We start from the raw sequence: 16,469 nt of genomic DNA, 5'->3' as shown, positions 1-16,469 counted from the left end.
GATATTTTTGCAAAGAATGTGGCTTCTTTCTACCCTTGTCCTGGGAATATGCTGAGGCTAAATTGAAGCATTTGGTACTAATTTCATTGGCAGAGGAAATTTCATAACTGCCTAATATTGACTCTGTTATATGATTATTAGTTACCACTCTTGTACCTATCTACAATGAAAAAGAACAAGCAGGGCAATGGAAATTACAAAATATACAGTTTGAGGAGAAAATATTACCAGAAAATTTAATGTTCAGCCTTGGTTTATGCTGGAAGCAATGAGGAAAAATGGAATAAATGGAGTGGTACCTCAGACTGAAACCACACCTACCTAATCCTGCAGCTTGTGAAAAGGCCTAAGGAATTAAATATACAATAGTAAAAAGCAACAAGAAATCAAAGTCTATGCAAATGTAATTCAAGGAAGGTCCAAGTTCTAGCCCAAGCAGGCAACAGAACTTGGCAGCATTGGCCATGTGGTTCTGGCTTTAGAGCCATGCAGGATATAGCAGTAAAGGGGTTGTAAGATCTTCCTCCATGGTTAAGGAAAACCACTGATGCCCTGTATGTGGCAGGAGAGTCCTACATGGAGTCCATAGAGGCCATTGTCTGATGCTATGAAAGTGACGCCTGGATTGCATTGAACAACCCAATATGTTGGAGATGCCAGAACCATGTGACATATGCCAAGGAGAGCTGCAGACAGAGAGTGGAGTTAGCCCAAAAGATAGTTAGTATCTAAGATATATATATAGAGAGAGAAGTGTCCAGCATCTTTAGCCACCAAGGAAATATAAATTAAAACTACTTTGAGATTTCATCTTACACCAGTCAATATGGACAAGATCAATAAAACAAATCCTGTCAGGAATGGGAGGAAAGGGAGCACTCATCTATTGCTGGTGCAAATGCCAACTTATACAGGCACTGTGGAAATCATTGTGGTAGTTCTTTAGAAAGTTGTGACTGGATCTACCTCCGGATCCAGCTGTACCACTCTTAGGCATATACTCAAAGGTCTCTCCATTCTACTAAACTTGCTTGTTTATGTTCATTGCTGCTGTATTCATAATAGCCAGAATTGGAAACTGATGAATGGATAATTAAAATATAGCACAATTTCACAATGTAATGTTATTTAGCTGTTAAAAAAAAAATCTGAAATTTTCAGGTAAACGGGAAGAGCTCCAGAAAAAATCATGCTGAGTCAGAAAACCTAGACAGTCCCTAAAAGACAAATATTGCACATTTTCCTTATATGTCATGTTAAAAGCACACACACATACACACACACACACACACACACACACACACACACACACACACACGATGATACTTTTTTCAAAGAGAAACAGGTGGAATGGATCTGCAAGAAGGTGCGGTTGGGAGGAGTGGAGGGAGGGAAAGTGCAGTTGGGATGTATTGAATGAGAGACACATTTAAAATATTAAAATAAATAATTAAGTCTCGCAACCAAAAAAGCTCAGGATCAGATGGTTATAGAGCAGGATTCTACTAGACTTTCAAAGAAGAATTAATGCCAAAACTCCTCAAATTATTTCACAAAATAGAAACAGAAGGAACATTGCCCAATTTGTTGCCAAGGCCACAGTTATCCTAATAGATACCCAAACCACATAAAAACCTAACAAAGAAAAATAATTACAGACATTTCCCTTATGAACATAGATGCAAAATTCTTCAACAAAATAATTGCAAAAATAATCCTAGAATGAACTAGAAAGATCAACCAATGTCAAGTAACTTCCATCCTCAGAGACTCAGGGATGGTTCAAGATAGGTAAATCAATAAAAGTAACCCAACATATAAACAGACTGAAAGGCAAAAAGTACATGATCATTTTTTCAGAAGCTGAAAATACCTATGGCAAAATTCAACATGATAAAAGTATGTGATAAAAGAGCAAATAGGAACATGAGGAACAGACCTCAACAAATGAAAACTTACAGCAAGTTCACAACCAATATTAACCCAAATGGAGAAAAACCCAAAGCATATCCACTAAACTCAGGAACAAGACCAGAATATCTCCTCTTTTCCATCTATTGAATATAAGACTTAAAGACTTAGATAGAACAATAAAGAACTGATAGAAAAAATAGAAATAAGAAGGGAAGCAATCAAAGTATCCTAATTTGCAGATGATAAATTTCTACAGCTGATAAATAATTTAAGCTAAGTATCAGGATATAAAATTAATATACAAAAGCCAGTAGCCATTCTTTATGCAAATGAGAGGCTGAAAAAGAAATAAGGGAAATAGCACAATCGCTTTAAAAGATATATTAGAATAACTTCAAGCAAGTGATATAGGTTTGTATAATAAAAAAAAAAAACTTTAAGAAACTAAAGAAAGGAATTGAAGAAGACACTAAAAGATGGAAAGATCTCTCATTCTCATGGACCAGTAGAATTAATAAATGTGAAAATGGCCATTCTACTAAAAGCAATCTCCAGAAAAAAACATATCAATATTATTCATAAAAGCTGAAAAATAATCTTAAACTTCATATGGAAACACAAAAAAAAAACAGATTAGCTAACATAATCTTGATTAATTCAAGTATCAACACTCCAATTTTCAGTTGTACTATATAGCTGTAATAATTAAAAACAGCATGACATTGACATAAAAACAGACAAATTGACTAATGGAATAGAACTGAAGATATTGGCATAATGCCTCAAACCTATGGACATCTGATGCCTTGCAAAGCAGCAGAAATACATACTGGAGAAAAGATAACATCTTCAACAAATGATTCTGGTCAAAGTGGATAGATGCATGTAAAAGAATGAAAATGAATCCATATCTAAAACCCTGAACAAAACCCTACTCCACATGGATCAGAGCCCTCAAAACAAGACATCCTGAATCTGGCAGAAAAAAATGCAGAATACATTTTAATTCATCAACACAGGAAAGGGCTTTCTGATCAGAAACCCCAGTGGTGTAGGCAGTAAGAACAACAATTAATAAATGGAACTTTGTGAAGCTAAAGGGCATCTGTACAGCAAATGACACCATCAGAGGAAGCCTATAGAATGGTTATATATATATACCAGTCACTATCTAGTATATACAAAACAATAGCAAAATAGTCCTGATTATGGCTATTAAAAATAAGGTATAGAACTAAACAGAGTTCTCAAAAGATGAAACACAAATAGAAATGCTCAAAATTCTTAGCCATAGCGAAATGAAAACTAGAACTACTTTGAAATTTCATCACCACAGTCAGAAAGGTCAATGTGAATAAGCCAAATGACTGCATATACTAGCACGGTTATGGGGAAAGGGGAACACATACCCATTGCTTGCAAGAGTGAAAATGGCTACAGCCACTATGGAAATTAGTGTGGAGGATTCTCAAAAATCTGAAAATAGATCTACCACAAGATCCAACTGTGCCACTCTTTGACATATAACCAAAGGACTCTACATATTACTGCAGAGACATTTGCTCATCTATGTTCATTGCTACTTTATTCTTAATAGCCAGAAATTGGGAACAACCTAGATGTCCATCAGCTAATGAATAGATAGTGAAAAATGTGGTACGTTTACACAATGGAATTATTCAGCTGTTAATAAACTTATGAAATTCTGTGTAAATGGGTGGAGTTAGAAACAATCATCCCAAAAGACATAACTCAGTCCCAGAAATACAAGCATTGCATGTTTGCTCTTATTAGTGGATGTTAACTTTTAAGCTTTTGATACGTAGGTTTTATTTAGAATACCCATGGAAGCTAGGTAGCTAGTAAGGGGCCAGAGGAGAGGAGGGCATCTTTCAAGGAAGTGGAAATACAATATAGAATAGCAAAGGGATGAAGGGGAAACCAGAATAGGATTAAATGGGGAAGGACATGGGAAGACAGAATAAAGAGGGATTATAGAAAAGGGAAAACAACACTAAAAGTCTTTAGAAAACCTCTGTGGAAACCATCTACCACAGACACCTGAAATTTACATGTGTATTAAAGAAATTTAAATGGAATTACCATGTGATAGGGGAGACAATGTTCCAATAGTGGTGCAAATGTTACAGGAGCGACCAACCACTTTTTTATTGGTTTAAGGTCCGTTGTATGAAATGGAACCAATACCTGATACTCCTGAAGTGGCCAAAAACATATGACTAGATAGGTCATAGGCCCCAAGGGGAAGCCTACTACTATTATTTTGCTAAGTAAAAATAGTAGTAAAAATGCTTCCTAAAAACATATGGGGGCTATACCAATATATCAGTGCCTCACTCAGCCTTCAACAGAAGAACTTCTTGCAGTAGATGGTAAGTAACCCAGAGCCACAACTGGACAAGACAGAGAGTGAGAGACTTGAAGTACTCAACCCTAAATGAGATGTCTTCACCAAAGCTTCCCCTCAAGGATCAGGGATCTATTCAGAAGAGGGAGTGGAAAGATCTTAAGAACCAGAGGTGTTGGATGATCCCAAGGAAACATACACAAAAGGGCTGATTTACATATGAACTCACAGAGACTATGGCAGCATGCATAAGACCTGCCCAAGTTCAAGCCAGACAAAATCCCAAATAAAATGGGCACAAAAATCCTACTCCTAACCAAGAAGCTATTTGCAATTGGTAGCTGTTGGGAGAGGGAACTCAGCTTTCTACAATGATGTTACATTGAGTATATCAACTACACTTCAGGACAAGCCCCATGTTCAGTAGTTGGCCAACACAAGACTGACTCCATGTTTTTGTGTGTTTTCTGTTTTATTTGCTTGCTTGTTTGGCTTGGCATTTTTTTCTTGGAGGGGGTTCTTTTTTTGCTTTTAAAAAATATACATTTATGTAAAAAAGAGTGTGAAATTGGGTATGTGGGCAGGTGGGAGGATCTAGGAAGAGTTGAAGAAGAAAAAAATATGATCAAAAATACTGTAAGAAAAAACTAAGTAAATAAAAAAGGATTTCTTTGTTTGCAATGCTAAAGCCTTGTGCATGCTAGGAAAGCACTTTTCCATTGAGCTCCATTCCCAGTCCTAAGAATTTTAAAAAGGGAAAAAAATAATAGGAAAGAATACAGTTAAAAACACTCAATGGAGAACATTGAAGTGCTTACAATTTTTAATCATTTACTGAAAAATAAAATGAACAAAAATATATCATTTAACTAGACCCACCATCAACTCTTTCTTCTTCATTCTCCTTTGTAGATTTGAAGCTTTGTTTACTGAATTAGAATTAAAACAGAAAGCACTGGGCATTGCCAACTTTGGAGCATCAATCACTACAATGGAAGAGGTTTTCCTTAAGTGAGTTATAATCACCTGAAAAAACTTTCTACCCCAAAACTCTTATGTTAATTTAAAAACAAATCTCATTCTTTTGCAGCTGAAATAAAGTGTCATTAAGTTTGCAGATATGCTATTTCATAGTAATATATTTCCATGAATATTCAGCTGAGATGTAAAGATGTTGAACTTCAGCCTTAATGCACGTCTTTTCTTTTTTTTACTTTTTTTTTTCTGAATTTCATGAGTGAGTACATTACTTACATCATTTTCAACCACATTGTCTCTCCCTAAACTCCTTCCATATCCCCTTTCATTAATTGTTACACAAGTAATATATATCTGTGAACATATATATATATAAATACATCCTACTGAGTCCACTTAGTATTAGAGATGACTACTCAGGATTGGATAATCTATCAGGCCTCATCCCTGGAGAAGACTGATTCTCCCTCTTAGCAGCCATTGATTAAATGTAGCACTTTATCTAAGAGTGGGCTTTGTGAAAGACTGTCAACTGGTATAGGCATTATACAGGACTTGTTTAGGGAGCCATAAATGTTAAGGTTTCATGGCTACCACTCCCTGTCATATATAGAAGACACTGTCTCACAGCAGATATCTGACCCTCTGTCTTTTACAGTTTTCCACCCCATCTTCTGTGCATTCCCTGAACCTTAGATGTAGCAGTTGTGTTGTAGTTGTGTCAACTGGGGTTGGCCATCCCACAGTCAGTTTACGCTCTGCATTTTAACCAACTCTATATGTCTGTAATGGTCTTTATCTGCTGGGGGGAAAACTTCATTGATGAAGGTTGAGAGCTACAGTTATCTGTGTTATAAGAATGGGTATATAATGTAACAAATATACCATTTTTTCATTAATGAGGTGAATCTAAGCAGACAAAATAATTCTAATGATATATGTATATTTACTTCTGCCTTAACAAAATGTTATAAAATAAATTCTTTGGTTTTTCAAGAGTATGAAAATCATTTAAAAAAAAAAAGAGTGGGTATATAGAATGCAATTGGGAATTATACTGGTTTGGGAAAATGGCTGTAGTGAGTTCTCCTCAAGTAATTGACTAGGCTTTCGGCACTAGGCATGATTTCCCACCAATTGAACAGACCTTAAGTCCAATTGGAAAGTTCTTGGTTGACCCCGACATATAAATGCCACTGTTGGACCCTTGAGGACATCTTTGCGCTGATCTTTGTGCTTTGTAGGCTTTTACAGCTGGGTAGGACTAGTGAATCCTTTCTCCCTTGGCAACTTGCACAGCTCTTCCTATTACTGTGAGAGCTAGTCCTTGGGAGGAGATTTCCAAGTCAGTTCCAGCTCTGTTTTCCAAATCCTGTGTTCAAGTTGTGTGGTATCTTTAGCTATAGGGCATACTTCCAAGTTCTGGAAGGCAACCCAAGGCAATGTCAATAGTCTATATTATTTTATTGACTTGTTTCATATTCTTGGTGCAAAGTAATATAAAGCTATGATTGAAAGGAAATATTTTGTGCTTTTTGTGTATCTCTGTATGTTTAGGGTCAATAAGCTGGCATCTACCCAAAGGACTACTGAGGCTGGCAAACCTTTTTACATGGCATATAGAAAGATGAGACCAAATCAACATCATAATGTGAATATCCCCCAAAATTATTATTCATCTCAGTTGCCCTATGTGGGTGAAATTGCTACCATTAAATTTAACACTGGGGTAAGCATATTATATTTTTTAATGTTTGTATATTTTATTTAAAATAAAATTATATCACTTTCTCCTTATCTTTCATCTTTCTAGCCCCTACCAAGTTTTCTCTCACCAGCTCCTTCCATGCCTCCTCTCACTGTCAAGTTGGTAGCATTTGTTTTAATATCACATATTTTAGTGTCTAAACTTTTCCTACTTTAGTGTCTAAAGTAGATGCCTCCACTTTTTCCAGCTAGAAATTGACTATTCTATGGACTTGCTATGCAATCCCAGCTGATGTTCTCACCATGATTATTTCTCCGAATCCCTTTTCTAAAGCTCTCACTAGAAATTCTCCCTTTGTTCAGTTTTAACAATACCAAATCATTACAACTGCCATGTTTGGAAGATACTGATCAGAGTAAGGGCATTTTCTCTCTGGAACCCAGTTTGTGTGCCTGGGCAAATAAAATCATTTTATGAAGAGTGTTCAAAATGAGGGAGAAAAAGTATATGCAAAATAAAGACACAAATAAAATTTCCAACTTTGTGGTGTTTTGTTTGTTTGTTTTTTAACAGGGTCTCACTGTGTAATTTTGGATGGCCTAGAGCTTATTGTGTAAACCAGGCTGTCCTCAAACTAAGAGACCCACTTTTGCCTCACAAGTACTGGGATTAGAGGCATGAACCACCACACCTGGCCCAATTTTCATTTTTAATCAAAAACTCTTAACATGTTAATAAATAACATCTTGGGATTATGAGTATAACTCAGTGATAAAGCACTTGCCTAGTATGTGTAGAAGTTTGACCTTAGTACTGCCCTTTACCCCACAAAAATATGATCTTACAAGTTTTACTGTAGTTAGAAGACAAGTCTTAATACTTTATTTAAATTAATAGTGCACAAATAAACTATTTGCTTGGGTTTTACTAGGATTATTCATTTATATTATACTTTATGTGCATATTTTGCATCTTAAATTTTAAAGCGTGATGAATGGATTTCATCATGAGTATTCTACTTGAATCTCTAATCATCAAAATACTATTTTTCTTTCTCTTTATAGTTTCCACTTTACCGTCAGCAATTTTATTCCATGTTTATAAAAAGAGCACTGTTCATTTGCCGCAATTGGAAGCTGATGTTGCTACAGATAATAGTAGTTTTTGTTGCCACTACATATCTTTTATTATCTCTGAATTTAGATGATAATAATATTCCTGAAAGGGAATTGAATTTAAGTCACTATGGTAGAACCATTGTTCCTTACTCAATTTCAGAGAATTCTGATTTGACTCTGAATTTCATAAAAAACCTGAAGATTTTTCTAAAGTCAAAGGATCAAAACTTACAAAAAATAAAAGGTAAGATTGGTTTACAAAAAGAAGAGACTAGTGCTCTAGAAAGACCCATTTGTCATTTGCAATGGATATAATTATGCTATTTGGCTACTCATTTCTTTCCCATCCTATATGTTGCCAGTATCACAGAGGCAGCTAAATCAAAATGCAAAATATACACTTGGAGACAACTGTCCAGAAGTTAGTAGTTAGTGGAGCCCTTTTTGGCAGTATGTGTCTCTGCTAATTGCATCATCCTTCATGGGCATGGGAAAGATGAAAATATGGTGCTGCTGTGCAGTTTAGCATTAGGAATTTTGTTCTCACTGAAAGGCTACTGTTGTCTTGCCCAGCTCTCACGGGTGGGTTGTTGATTCCTCTGTATGAAGGCTGTCCTTTCTTACATTAGTCATTCTATAAACCAGTGGCTAAAGAATTAATTTACTTCATACGATTTTTCTTAAAGATTGTGTAGATAATTGTTTTGATTTGTTCAACATGTACCCTTGGCAAGGACCATAACTAAATGTATTCTCTGTGTTATCTTTATTAATTCTAAAAACAATGAGCTTGCTATCTTCTTCAATATATTTGCTCTGTTGCAAATTACAAGACATAGCCTAGGATGAATTTGAACTTTGAGTAAACAATATTTTTAAAGTCGAGCATTAACCAAAAGCACAGAACAAACTAAAGTGGGCCTATTCGAAGACAATGACTAAATAAAAATAAGGCCTATAGCACTATAGCTTAGGGTTTCTCCCTTTACCCATTCTCACTGGCTCAATAGAACTCAACAAAACTTACCAATAGCCTTGAAGCTATCAAAAAGGGCAGCAGACACAGGGTTAATCAGTAGGAGTCAGGCATAAAAAACAATTGCAAGAATTATTTATTAAGTCTAACAGAGAAATCAGTATATATACACTATGCAGAACATGTACACAGTTGAGCCATACAAGTTAGTAAACAAATGAAGAGAAACATTCTTAAGGAAAACAAAAAATACAGAGTATCTAGTGTATACAAATTGCTATACTATACATCATAAATGTCCACTTTTCAGCATAAAAAGGAAAGGAGTTATAGACTGATTTGTGCCTTTCACAATGTTAAAATTCCAACTACGAATATCTTGTTGACTATATTTGTAGGTAAGGTTTTGAAATGGTAATTAAATTTGAAATAAGGTCATTCACATAGGACCCAATTCTGTGACTGTGGCAAAGTGAGAGATGGGAAGATAGCTCAGCTGATAAGAGCTCTTGATGCTCTTACAGAGGACCCAAGTTTTTGTCTAACACCCACTCCAGGCTGTAACTCCAGCTTTTGGGGATCAGATGCCCTCTTCTGCCCACTGGGGCACCCACATGCACCTGGCACATACATATATAATCACACATAAATAATTTCAAATTAGTAAAGAAGAGAAAGGTGGATGTAAACACACACACAGAACAGAAAAACTATGTGAAGACACAGACAAAACTGCTACCCAAAATGTAAGGTAAAGATGTCAAATGGAACCAAACTCCTCCCATCCCTTACCTCAGGCTTCTAGGCTTCAGACTGAAAAAATAAATGGTTGCTTTAATCATCCAATCTGTGGGAGTTCTTATGGAGGCCTTAGAAAATAAAGATATATTTTGTTACCAGTAAGTGGGTATTGTTATAGAATATACCCAAGAGTATGGAATTAGCTCTGAAACAAGGTAACAAGAAGCTTGTATAGTTTGAAGATGTATGTTAGAAAGAATTCTAGTTTTTTAAAAGACTTTTAGGAGGTACTGAGGGTGATTCTGTTGAGTATGAATGAGTATAGGAGAAAGCTTTAAAGAAAAACACTTATCTTTGGATTAGATTATCAGAAAATAATATTGGTTGAAATATGAGCATTAAGGATGTTCTGGTTAGATATCAAATGGTAATGAAGGGCATGTTACTGAAAACTAAAGGAAGAGTGGCCCTTACTATAAAGAGGCAAATAGGTCCTGTCGTTAATAGCACTGGCTGCTCTTTAGATGACCTAGGTTAGGTTCCCAATATGCACAAGGTCGCTCTCAGCCAAATGTAATTTCAGTTCCAGGATATCCAATGCCTTCTTCAAGCCTCTGCAGGCACCATGTGTGCGAGAGGAACATATGCAGTATGCAGGAAAAAAGCAAAACAATAAAAACAACCCCACAAGAGGAGCATAGACAGTCATGCAGGCAAAAAAGCAAAACAACAACAACCACACACACAGAGAGAATATTTAAAAGTAAAATATATTCTAAAAAATAAAAACAAATAACTTGAAGCAAATAACTTGACTGAATTGTACCCTGCTACTTTGTGTAGAGTAGAATGTTAAGTAATGAAGATATTTAACCAAAGAGATATTTCAATGAAGTGTTAAAATTATGTTTAGTTTGTCCTTGCCATCTATAGTAAAATGTAAAAGGAACCAGGCTAATTGAAGAATGAAAAGTTAAGCAAAAAAAAAAGATAGATTAAAAACATAATTCTCATCTTATCCATTCTGCAAAAAAATTGAAAAGATGTTCTATAGAGCTCCTCAATATGTTCTGACAATTTATTTAAAATACATGGTTATGTGACTTATAGTGCAACCTCTTGTCTGAAAATATGGCATCAAGGAATGGCTACTGGGCTGATAGTATGCAATACAATAATTCCAGCTTCAATTATTTATTTATATCAAGAAAAGAAATGAATGACAAAAGTGGTTCTGATGGTTATAGAGCTCTCATGGCCACACAGGCAGAGAGGTTTGAAGCCTAGCAGATAAAGCTGTCTGCTGTTACACCTGGGTTAAGGCTACAATATAGGACCAAGTACATAAAGTCATCACCCATAATAAGAAGTAGATCCACCACCAAGAATAAGGTAGGTAAAGTTAGGACCTTGATTAGCAATGAAGGCAGGGCAACCAAAGTAGATTTCTCATTTTGGAACCAGAATATCTGAGCTATATCAAACAATACATTTCCGTCGTGTCTTTTTTTTTTTTTAAGGATTTACAGTAATTCACCCTTTCTTTTCTTTTTCCAAACTCTCTCAAGTACCCTGCCCCCACTGTCCTTAAAATTCTTGGCCTCTTTCTAAATTAATTGTTATCACATGCATATATGTAGAGGTATGAATATATATTCCTAAATATAATCTACTTAGTCCATATACTATTACTTATGCCTATGTTTTCTGGGCTGACCATTAGCACTGGACAAACTGTTGGTGTGCTCTTCCCTGGAGAGGACCACATCTCCCACTCTGAGCTCTACTCAGCTGCCTGTGGCTCTCTATGTAAGTGCTGAGGCTTTGTGGGCTTTCCCTTATCCACTTTGGCGTATTCATTGGTGTCAGCCTTGTTCAGGTCATGTTTGGGCAATCGTGTTGGTGAGGCTCTATGAGTTTATGAGCTTCTGATGTTTCTAGGACACATAATGTCCCAGCAAACTCTCTGTCCCTCTGGGTCTTACAGTCTTCCCATCTTGTCCTCTACAGTGTTCTCCAAGCCTTATGTGTGGGAGTGTTTTGTAGAAACATCCATTAGGACTCAGCTCCACAACTCTGCAGTTTGATTGGTTGTGGTTTTCTGTAGTGCTCCCCATCTGTTACAAAGAAAAAGTTTCCTTGATGAGGGGTGAAGACTGCACTTAACTGTGGGTATAAGGACAAGTGTTTATAGGTTGTTGTTTGGGGTTATGTTGGTTTTGTTAATAATGGTTGTAGATTGTACTCTAATAACCATGGCATCACTAGCACTGAGCAGTTATGCAAGTGTTCAGCACCATTTGTAGAGCAGATCTTTAGTCCATTCACTTATAAAACTGCTTATTACCTAAAGACATGAACGCCACCACTGTACCCTTAGAGCTATTGTGCCATGCTGGTCATTGATATGGCTCAGGAAGCACAGCTGGGTAGGACTGTTGGTTGCCTTCCTCCTTTGGAAGCTTGTCTGGTCCCTTCTAGTCCCATGAAAGGTAGTCCTTAGAGAGAAGGCATACGGGTCAGTTCCAGCTCAAGGTTCTCTGGCCATGCTTATAAAGTGCATGTATCTTTAGCAATAGGGACTTGCCTTCTACGTCTAGGGCATAACAAAAGGTGACAGCAATAGGAGTCTCTTGGACAGCCCTGGCCAACAACTCAAAGAAGTGGTCTTTGGTCCTTCTTGGAGGGAGAAACTGTCAGCCCCAGATGAGAAATAGGCAAAGAAGAAGTCAAACTGTCACTATTTACATATGAGATGATACTATATATTACAGAGCCCCAAAATTCTACTAGAAAACTTCTAGAAATGAAAAACACATTCAGCAATGTTCAGGATGCAGAATGAACTTGCACAAATCAATAATTTTTCTATATGCCAACCACAAACATACAGATAATGAGGTCCTGGACACACTCCCATTCACAGTAACCTATAAACACTTGTCCTTATATCCACAGTTAAGTGCAGTCTTCACCCCTCATCAAGGAAACTTTTTCTTTGTAACAGATGGGGAGCACTACAGAAAACCACAACCAATCAAACTTCAGAGTTGTGGAGCCGAGTCCTAATGGATGTTTCTACAAAACACTCCCACACATAAGGCTTGGAGAGCATTGTAGAGGACAAGATGGGAAGATTGCAAGACCCAGAGGGACAGAGAGTTTGCTGGGATATTATGTGTCCTAGAAACATCAGAAGTTCATAAACTCATAGAGCCTTACCAACACGATTGCCCAAACATGACCTGAACAAGGCTGACACCAATGAATACGCCAAAGTGGATGAGGGAAAGCCCACAAAGCCTCAGCGCTTACACAGAGAGCCACAGGCAGCTGAGTAGAGCTCAGAGTGGGAGATGTGGTCCTCTCCAGGGAAGAGCACACCAACAGTTTGTCCAGTGCTAATGGTCAGCCCGGAAAACATAGGCATAAGTAATAGTATATGGACTAAGTAGATTATATTTAGGAATATATGTTCATACCTCTACATATATGCATGTGATAACAATTAATTTAGAAAGAGGCCAAGAATTTTAAGGAGAGTGGGGCAGGGTATATGGGAGAGTTTGGAAGGAGGAAAGGAAAAGGAGGGGGAACATTGTCATTAAATTACAATCTCAAAATTAAAAATTCATTAACTATAGAAGACAGAGAAGACTTCCCATAACAGTTTTCCCCAAATATATATTCAGTGCTATTCTCTTGGATACTTTGCAGAAAGTTATAGGCTACTTCTAAAATTTGTACAGAAATTCAAATGAAAAGAAATAGCTAAAGCAACTCTTAAAAATAACAGATCATGCTTGTTATAGAAAATATATTCTTAAATCAGACATAGTGTTGCACACCTTTAATCCCTGCACTTGGGAGAGGCAGGTGGATCTCTGTGAGTTTGAGACTGGCTCCAGGACATCCAGGTATAGTTAGAGCCCATCTCAAAATATAATATATTATTTTTTAAAAGATTTATTTATTTTATGTATGAGTGCTCTATCCGCATGTACACCTGTGTGCCAGAAGAGGGCATCAGATCTCAGTATAGATGGTTTTGAGCCACGTCAAGACCTCTGGAAGAGCAGACATTATTCTTAACCACCAAGCCATCTCTCCAGCTCCAATAATTTATTCTTAATATATGATTTGTCTATGAATTGTACAGTGAGATTATTGTAAGATTAATGATGGAGTAAAAATCTTGAAGAAAAGCATCCATTGTCATTGTCATAATTTAGAAAACAAAAACCCACAACTTTTCATTGTTGTTGTTATTGTTGTTGTTTGAGACAGGGTTTCTCTGTGTATCCTTGGCTGCCCTGGCCTCTCTTTGTAGACCAGGCTGGCCTTGAACTCACAACGATCCACCTGCCTCTGCCTCCCTAGTGCTGGGATTAAAGGCATGCACCACCACTGCCCGGCTCCAACAACATTTCAAATCCCTTCCTTTTTAATATAGGTTCTATGTAATATGCTACATGTTGGCTCACTGAGATTTTCTTTTTCATTCTAGGTGATATTAATGATTACATATTGGAAAATAAAAAGTGTCGTAGCTTCTGCATTATTGCACTGTCTATTAAGATTGAGAAAAACAAAACACTACTCACTGCTTTCTTCAATAATGAGGCATACCACTCATCTGCAACATCCCTGGCAGTACTAGACAACGTTCTTTTTAAGACACTTTCTGGCCCTAATGCTTCCATTACTGTCTTCAATAAACCTCAACCTCACCCTCATTTTGGTTCAAACATGGTGTATGTATGATTTTCCTTTTTCTGCAATTGAGTCTTAACATACCTTTGCTGTTTGGCCATATACGTTTGAAAAATGGTCAATGTCAATATTTCCTACCTATATTTCATAGTGTATTTAATATTTTATTTCTTCTTCTGTAGGCCTTTAAATGGATTACAAATAGTACAGTGTTTGGCTTTTGGCATTTCTGTGGTGGTTGGGACCTTTAGTCTTCAGACAGTGACTGAGAGAATCAGTCAAGCCAAGCACATCCAGTTTCTGAGTGGAGTCTGTGTGCTTACTTACTGGCTCTCGGCTTTGTTGTGTGACCTCATCTTCTTCCTCATTCCCTGCTGTGTACTCCTGGTGAGTATCAGCTGCAAGTGCATGTGGTCTATACTAATTTCTGCAAGAATGATGATATCCTAAAATGAAAGTTATGTAATTTGAAACAGCATTGGCTTACCATGCCAGAGCTTTACTGTAGACCCTCAGCAAGGAAATGTACTGCCTCAGATTCTTTCACTGAGGAGAATCATTTTCTTTGAAAAACCTCCCTTGAATTTGCTGTCATGTATTTGCTCACTACTATGCCCTAGCCAAAATCTACTGTAAAATCTTTAAACTTGCACTGACAAGTTAATTACAGCTAGGACAATGCCTACTCAGTCCTAGTGTGGCCCTCGGTAAGATGGACTGAGCTGTTACCGTTCATCTTCCACACTTACACTCTGTGTTCAGCATGGCTAATTGCCAAAGCAGAACTAGCTTTGACGTGATACTCATTTTGAAACACTGAGAAAGTGATCTAGAGAATATGTACATAAGAAGATACACCGGTGACCCAGCCTTAAGGTCAAAGGTCAGTAATATAAAATCAGCGACATTCAAACCCAGGTTTCATTTAGAAGACAGTAACTCTGCTGAATTGACCCCTGGAATACAGCCACAAGAAGTAAAACCCCTAGGGTCATGCCCAGGAGCACAAACTCAAGATGTGACATCTTGAGTGTTGAAACCAGAATCACAGTCATCACAAGTGAAATGTGGGGTGTTTAGCCAAGGGCCACAATCGCAAAACAATAAAAACACAGAGTTGAAAAGTGAAGAAAAAAAAAAAAGAACATACACTGTCTGTTAGTATGTAAGTTCTCCTCCATGATCCATGACTTCACTAACCCTGGGTAGCTGGCTAGGTTCCCAGTGTGAGGTATGATCTCCTTCTTGCTGAGTGCAATCAGGGAGCTGTTGTTTACCGTCACATTACGCATGCTTGTCTAGCCTTGTTGTGGTTCTGTGAGAACTAGGTAGGACTGTTGGTTACTTCCCACCTCTGGCAGCTCACACGATACCTTCTGGTATGATAAAGCTAGTCCACAGGGAGGCGGCACTGGGGTCAGTTCCCTTTCAAGGGCCTATACCTCAAGTGCATGATGTCTTCAGGAATAAAAATTCAACTTCCATATATAGAGCAATAGCAATGTGCTTTATAATGTTTCAGTACTCTCTTGGCAGCCCTGACCAACAACTCACAAGGGGCCTTTCATGCCTGGTGTTATGTACTTTTATAGATGGTTTATGGCTGAATGAGGGAACATTGTTAGTCCAGATGGGAAATGTTTTATTTACACATGTATGTATTTACATATTAACAAGACATCCTTACTTTTATCTCACCCCTTCTATATTTGTCCTCCTCCTCTTTTCTAATTAGAGGCCCTTATTTTCCCATTTAACCATTTAGATCACATGTAACCTGCTTTTCCCTTCTATTCCACCCTACACTGCACAATTGTCCCATTTTATTTTTCTGGTTTCTGTAGTTATTCCAAGTTATATATTCACATGTTAGTATTTGGAGCTAGGATCCTCAGATGAGAGAGAACATGTAATCTTTGTCTTTCTATGTCTGGATCACTTCATACAATATAA

At 37.1% G+C, this 16,469-nt stretch overlaps 1 protein-coding gene across 4 annotated transcripts in view; it reads left to right on the top strand.

Moving 5' to 3' along the window:
• LOC311592594 (phospholipid-transporting ATPase ABCA3-like) overlaps positions 1-16,469 on the top strand; it is a 99,634-nt gene that overhangs the window by 54,898 nt on the left and 28,267 nt on the right. For all 4 annotated transcript variants that reach the window (XM_084773201.1, XM_084773198.1, XM_084773200.1 and 1 more), the window contains 5 exons: positions 5,195-5,293; positions 6,818-6,989; positions 8,033-8,330; positions 14,311-14,557; positions 14,699-14,903. In XM_084773201.1, the coding sequence (XP_084629327.1) occupies positions 5,195-5,293; positions 6,818-6,989; positions 8,033-8,330; positions 14,311-14,557; positions 14,699-14,903 (1,021 nt within the window). The remainder of the gene's footprint in view (positions 1-5,194; positions 5,294-6,817; positions 6,990-8,032; positions 8,331-14,310; positions 14,558-14,698; positions 14,904-16,469) is intronic.

The sequence above is a fragment of the Acomys minous genome (genome assembly GCF_964271855.1).
Source record: "Acomys minous genome assembly, chromosome: 2".
NCBI classification, from domain to species: domain Eukaryota; kingdom Metazoa; phylum Chordata; class Mammalia; order Rodentia; family Muridae; genus Acomys; species Acomys minous.
This window is presented reverse-complemented; position numbering and strand designations above follow the sequence as displayed.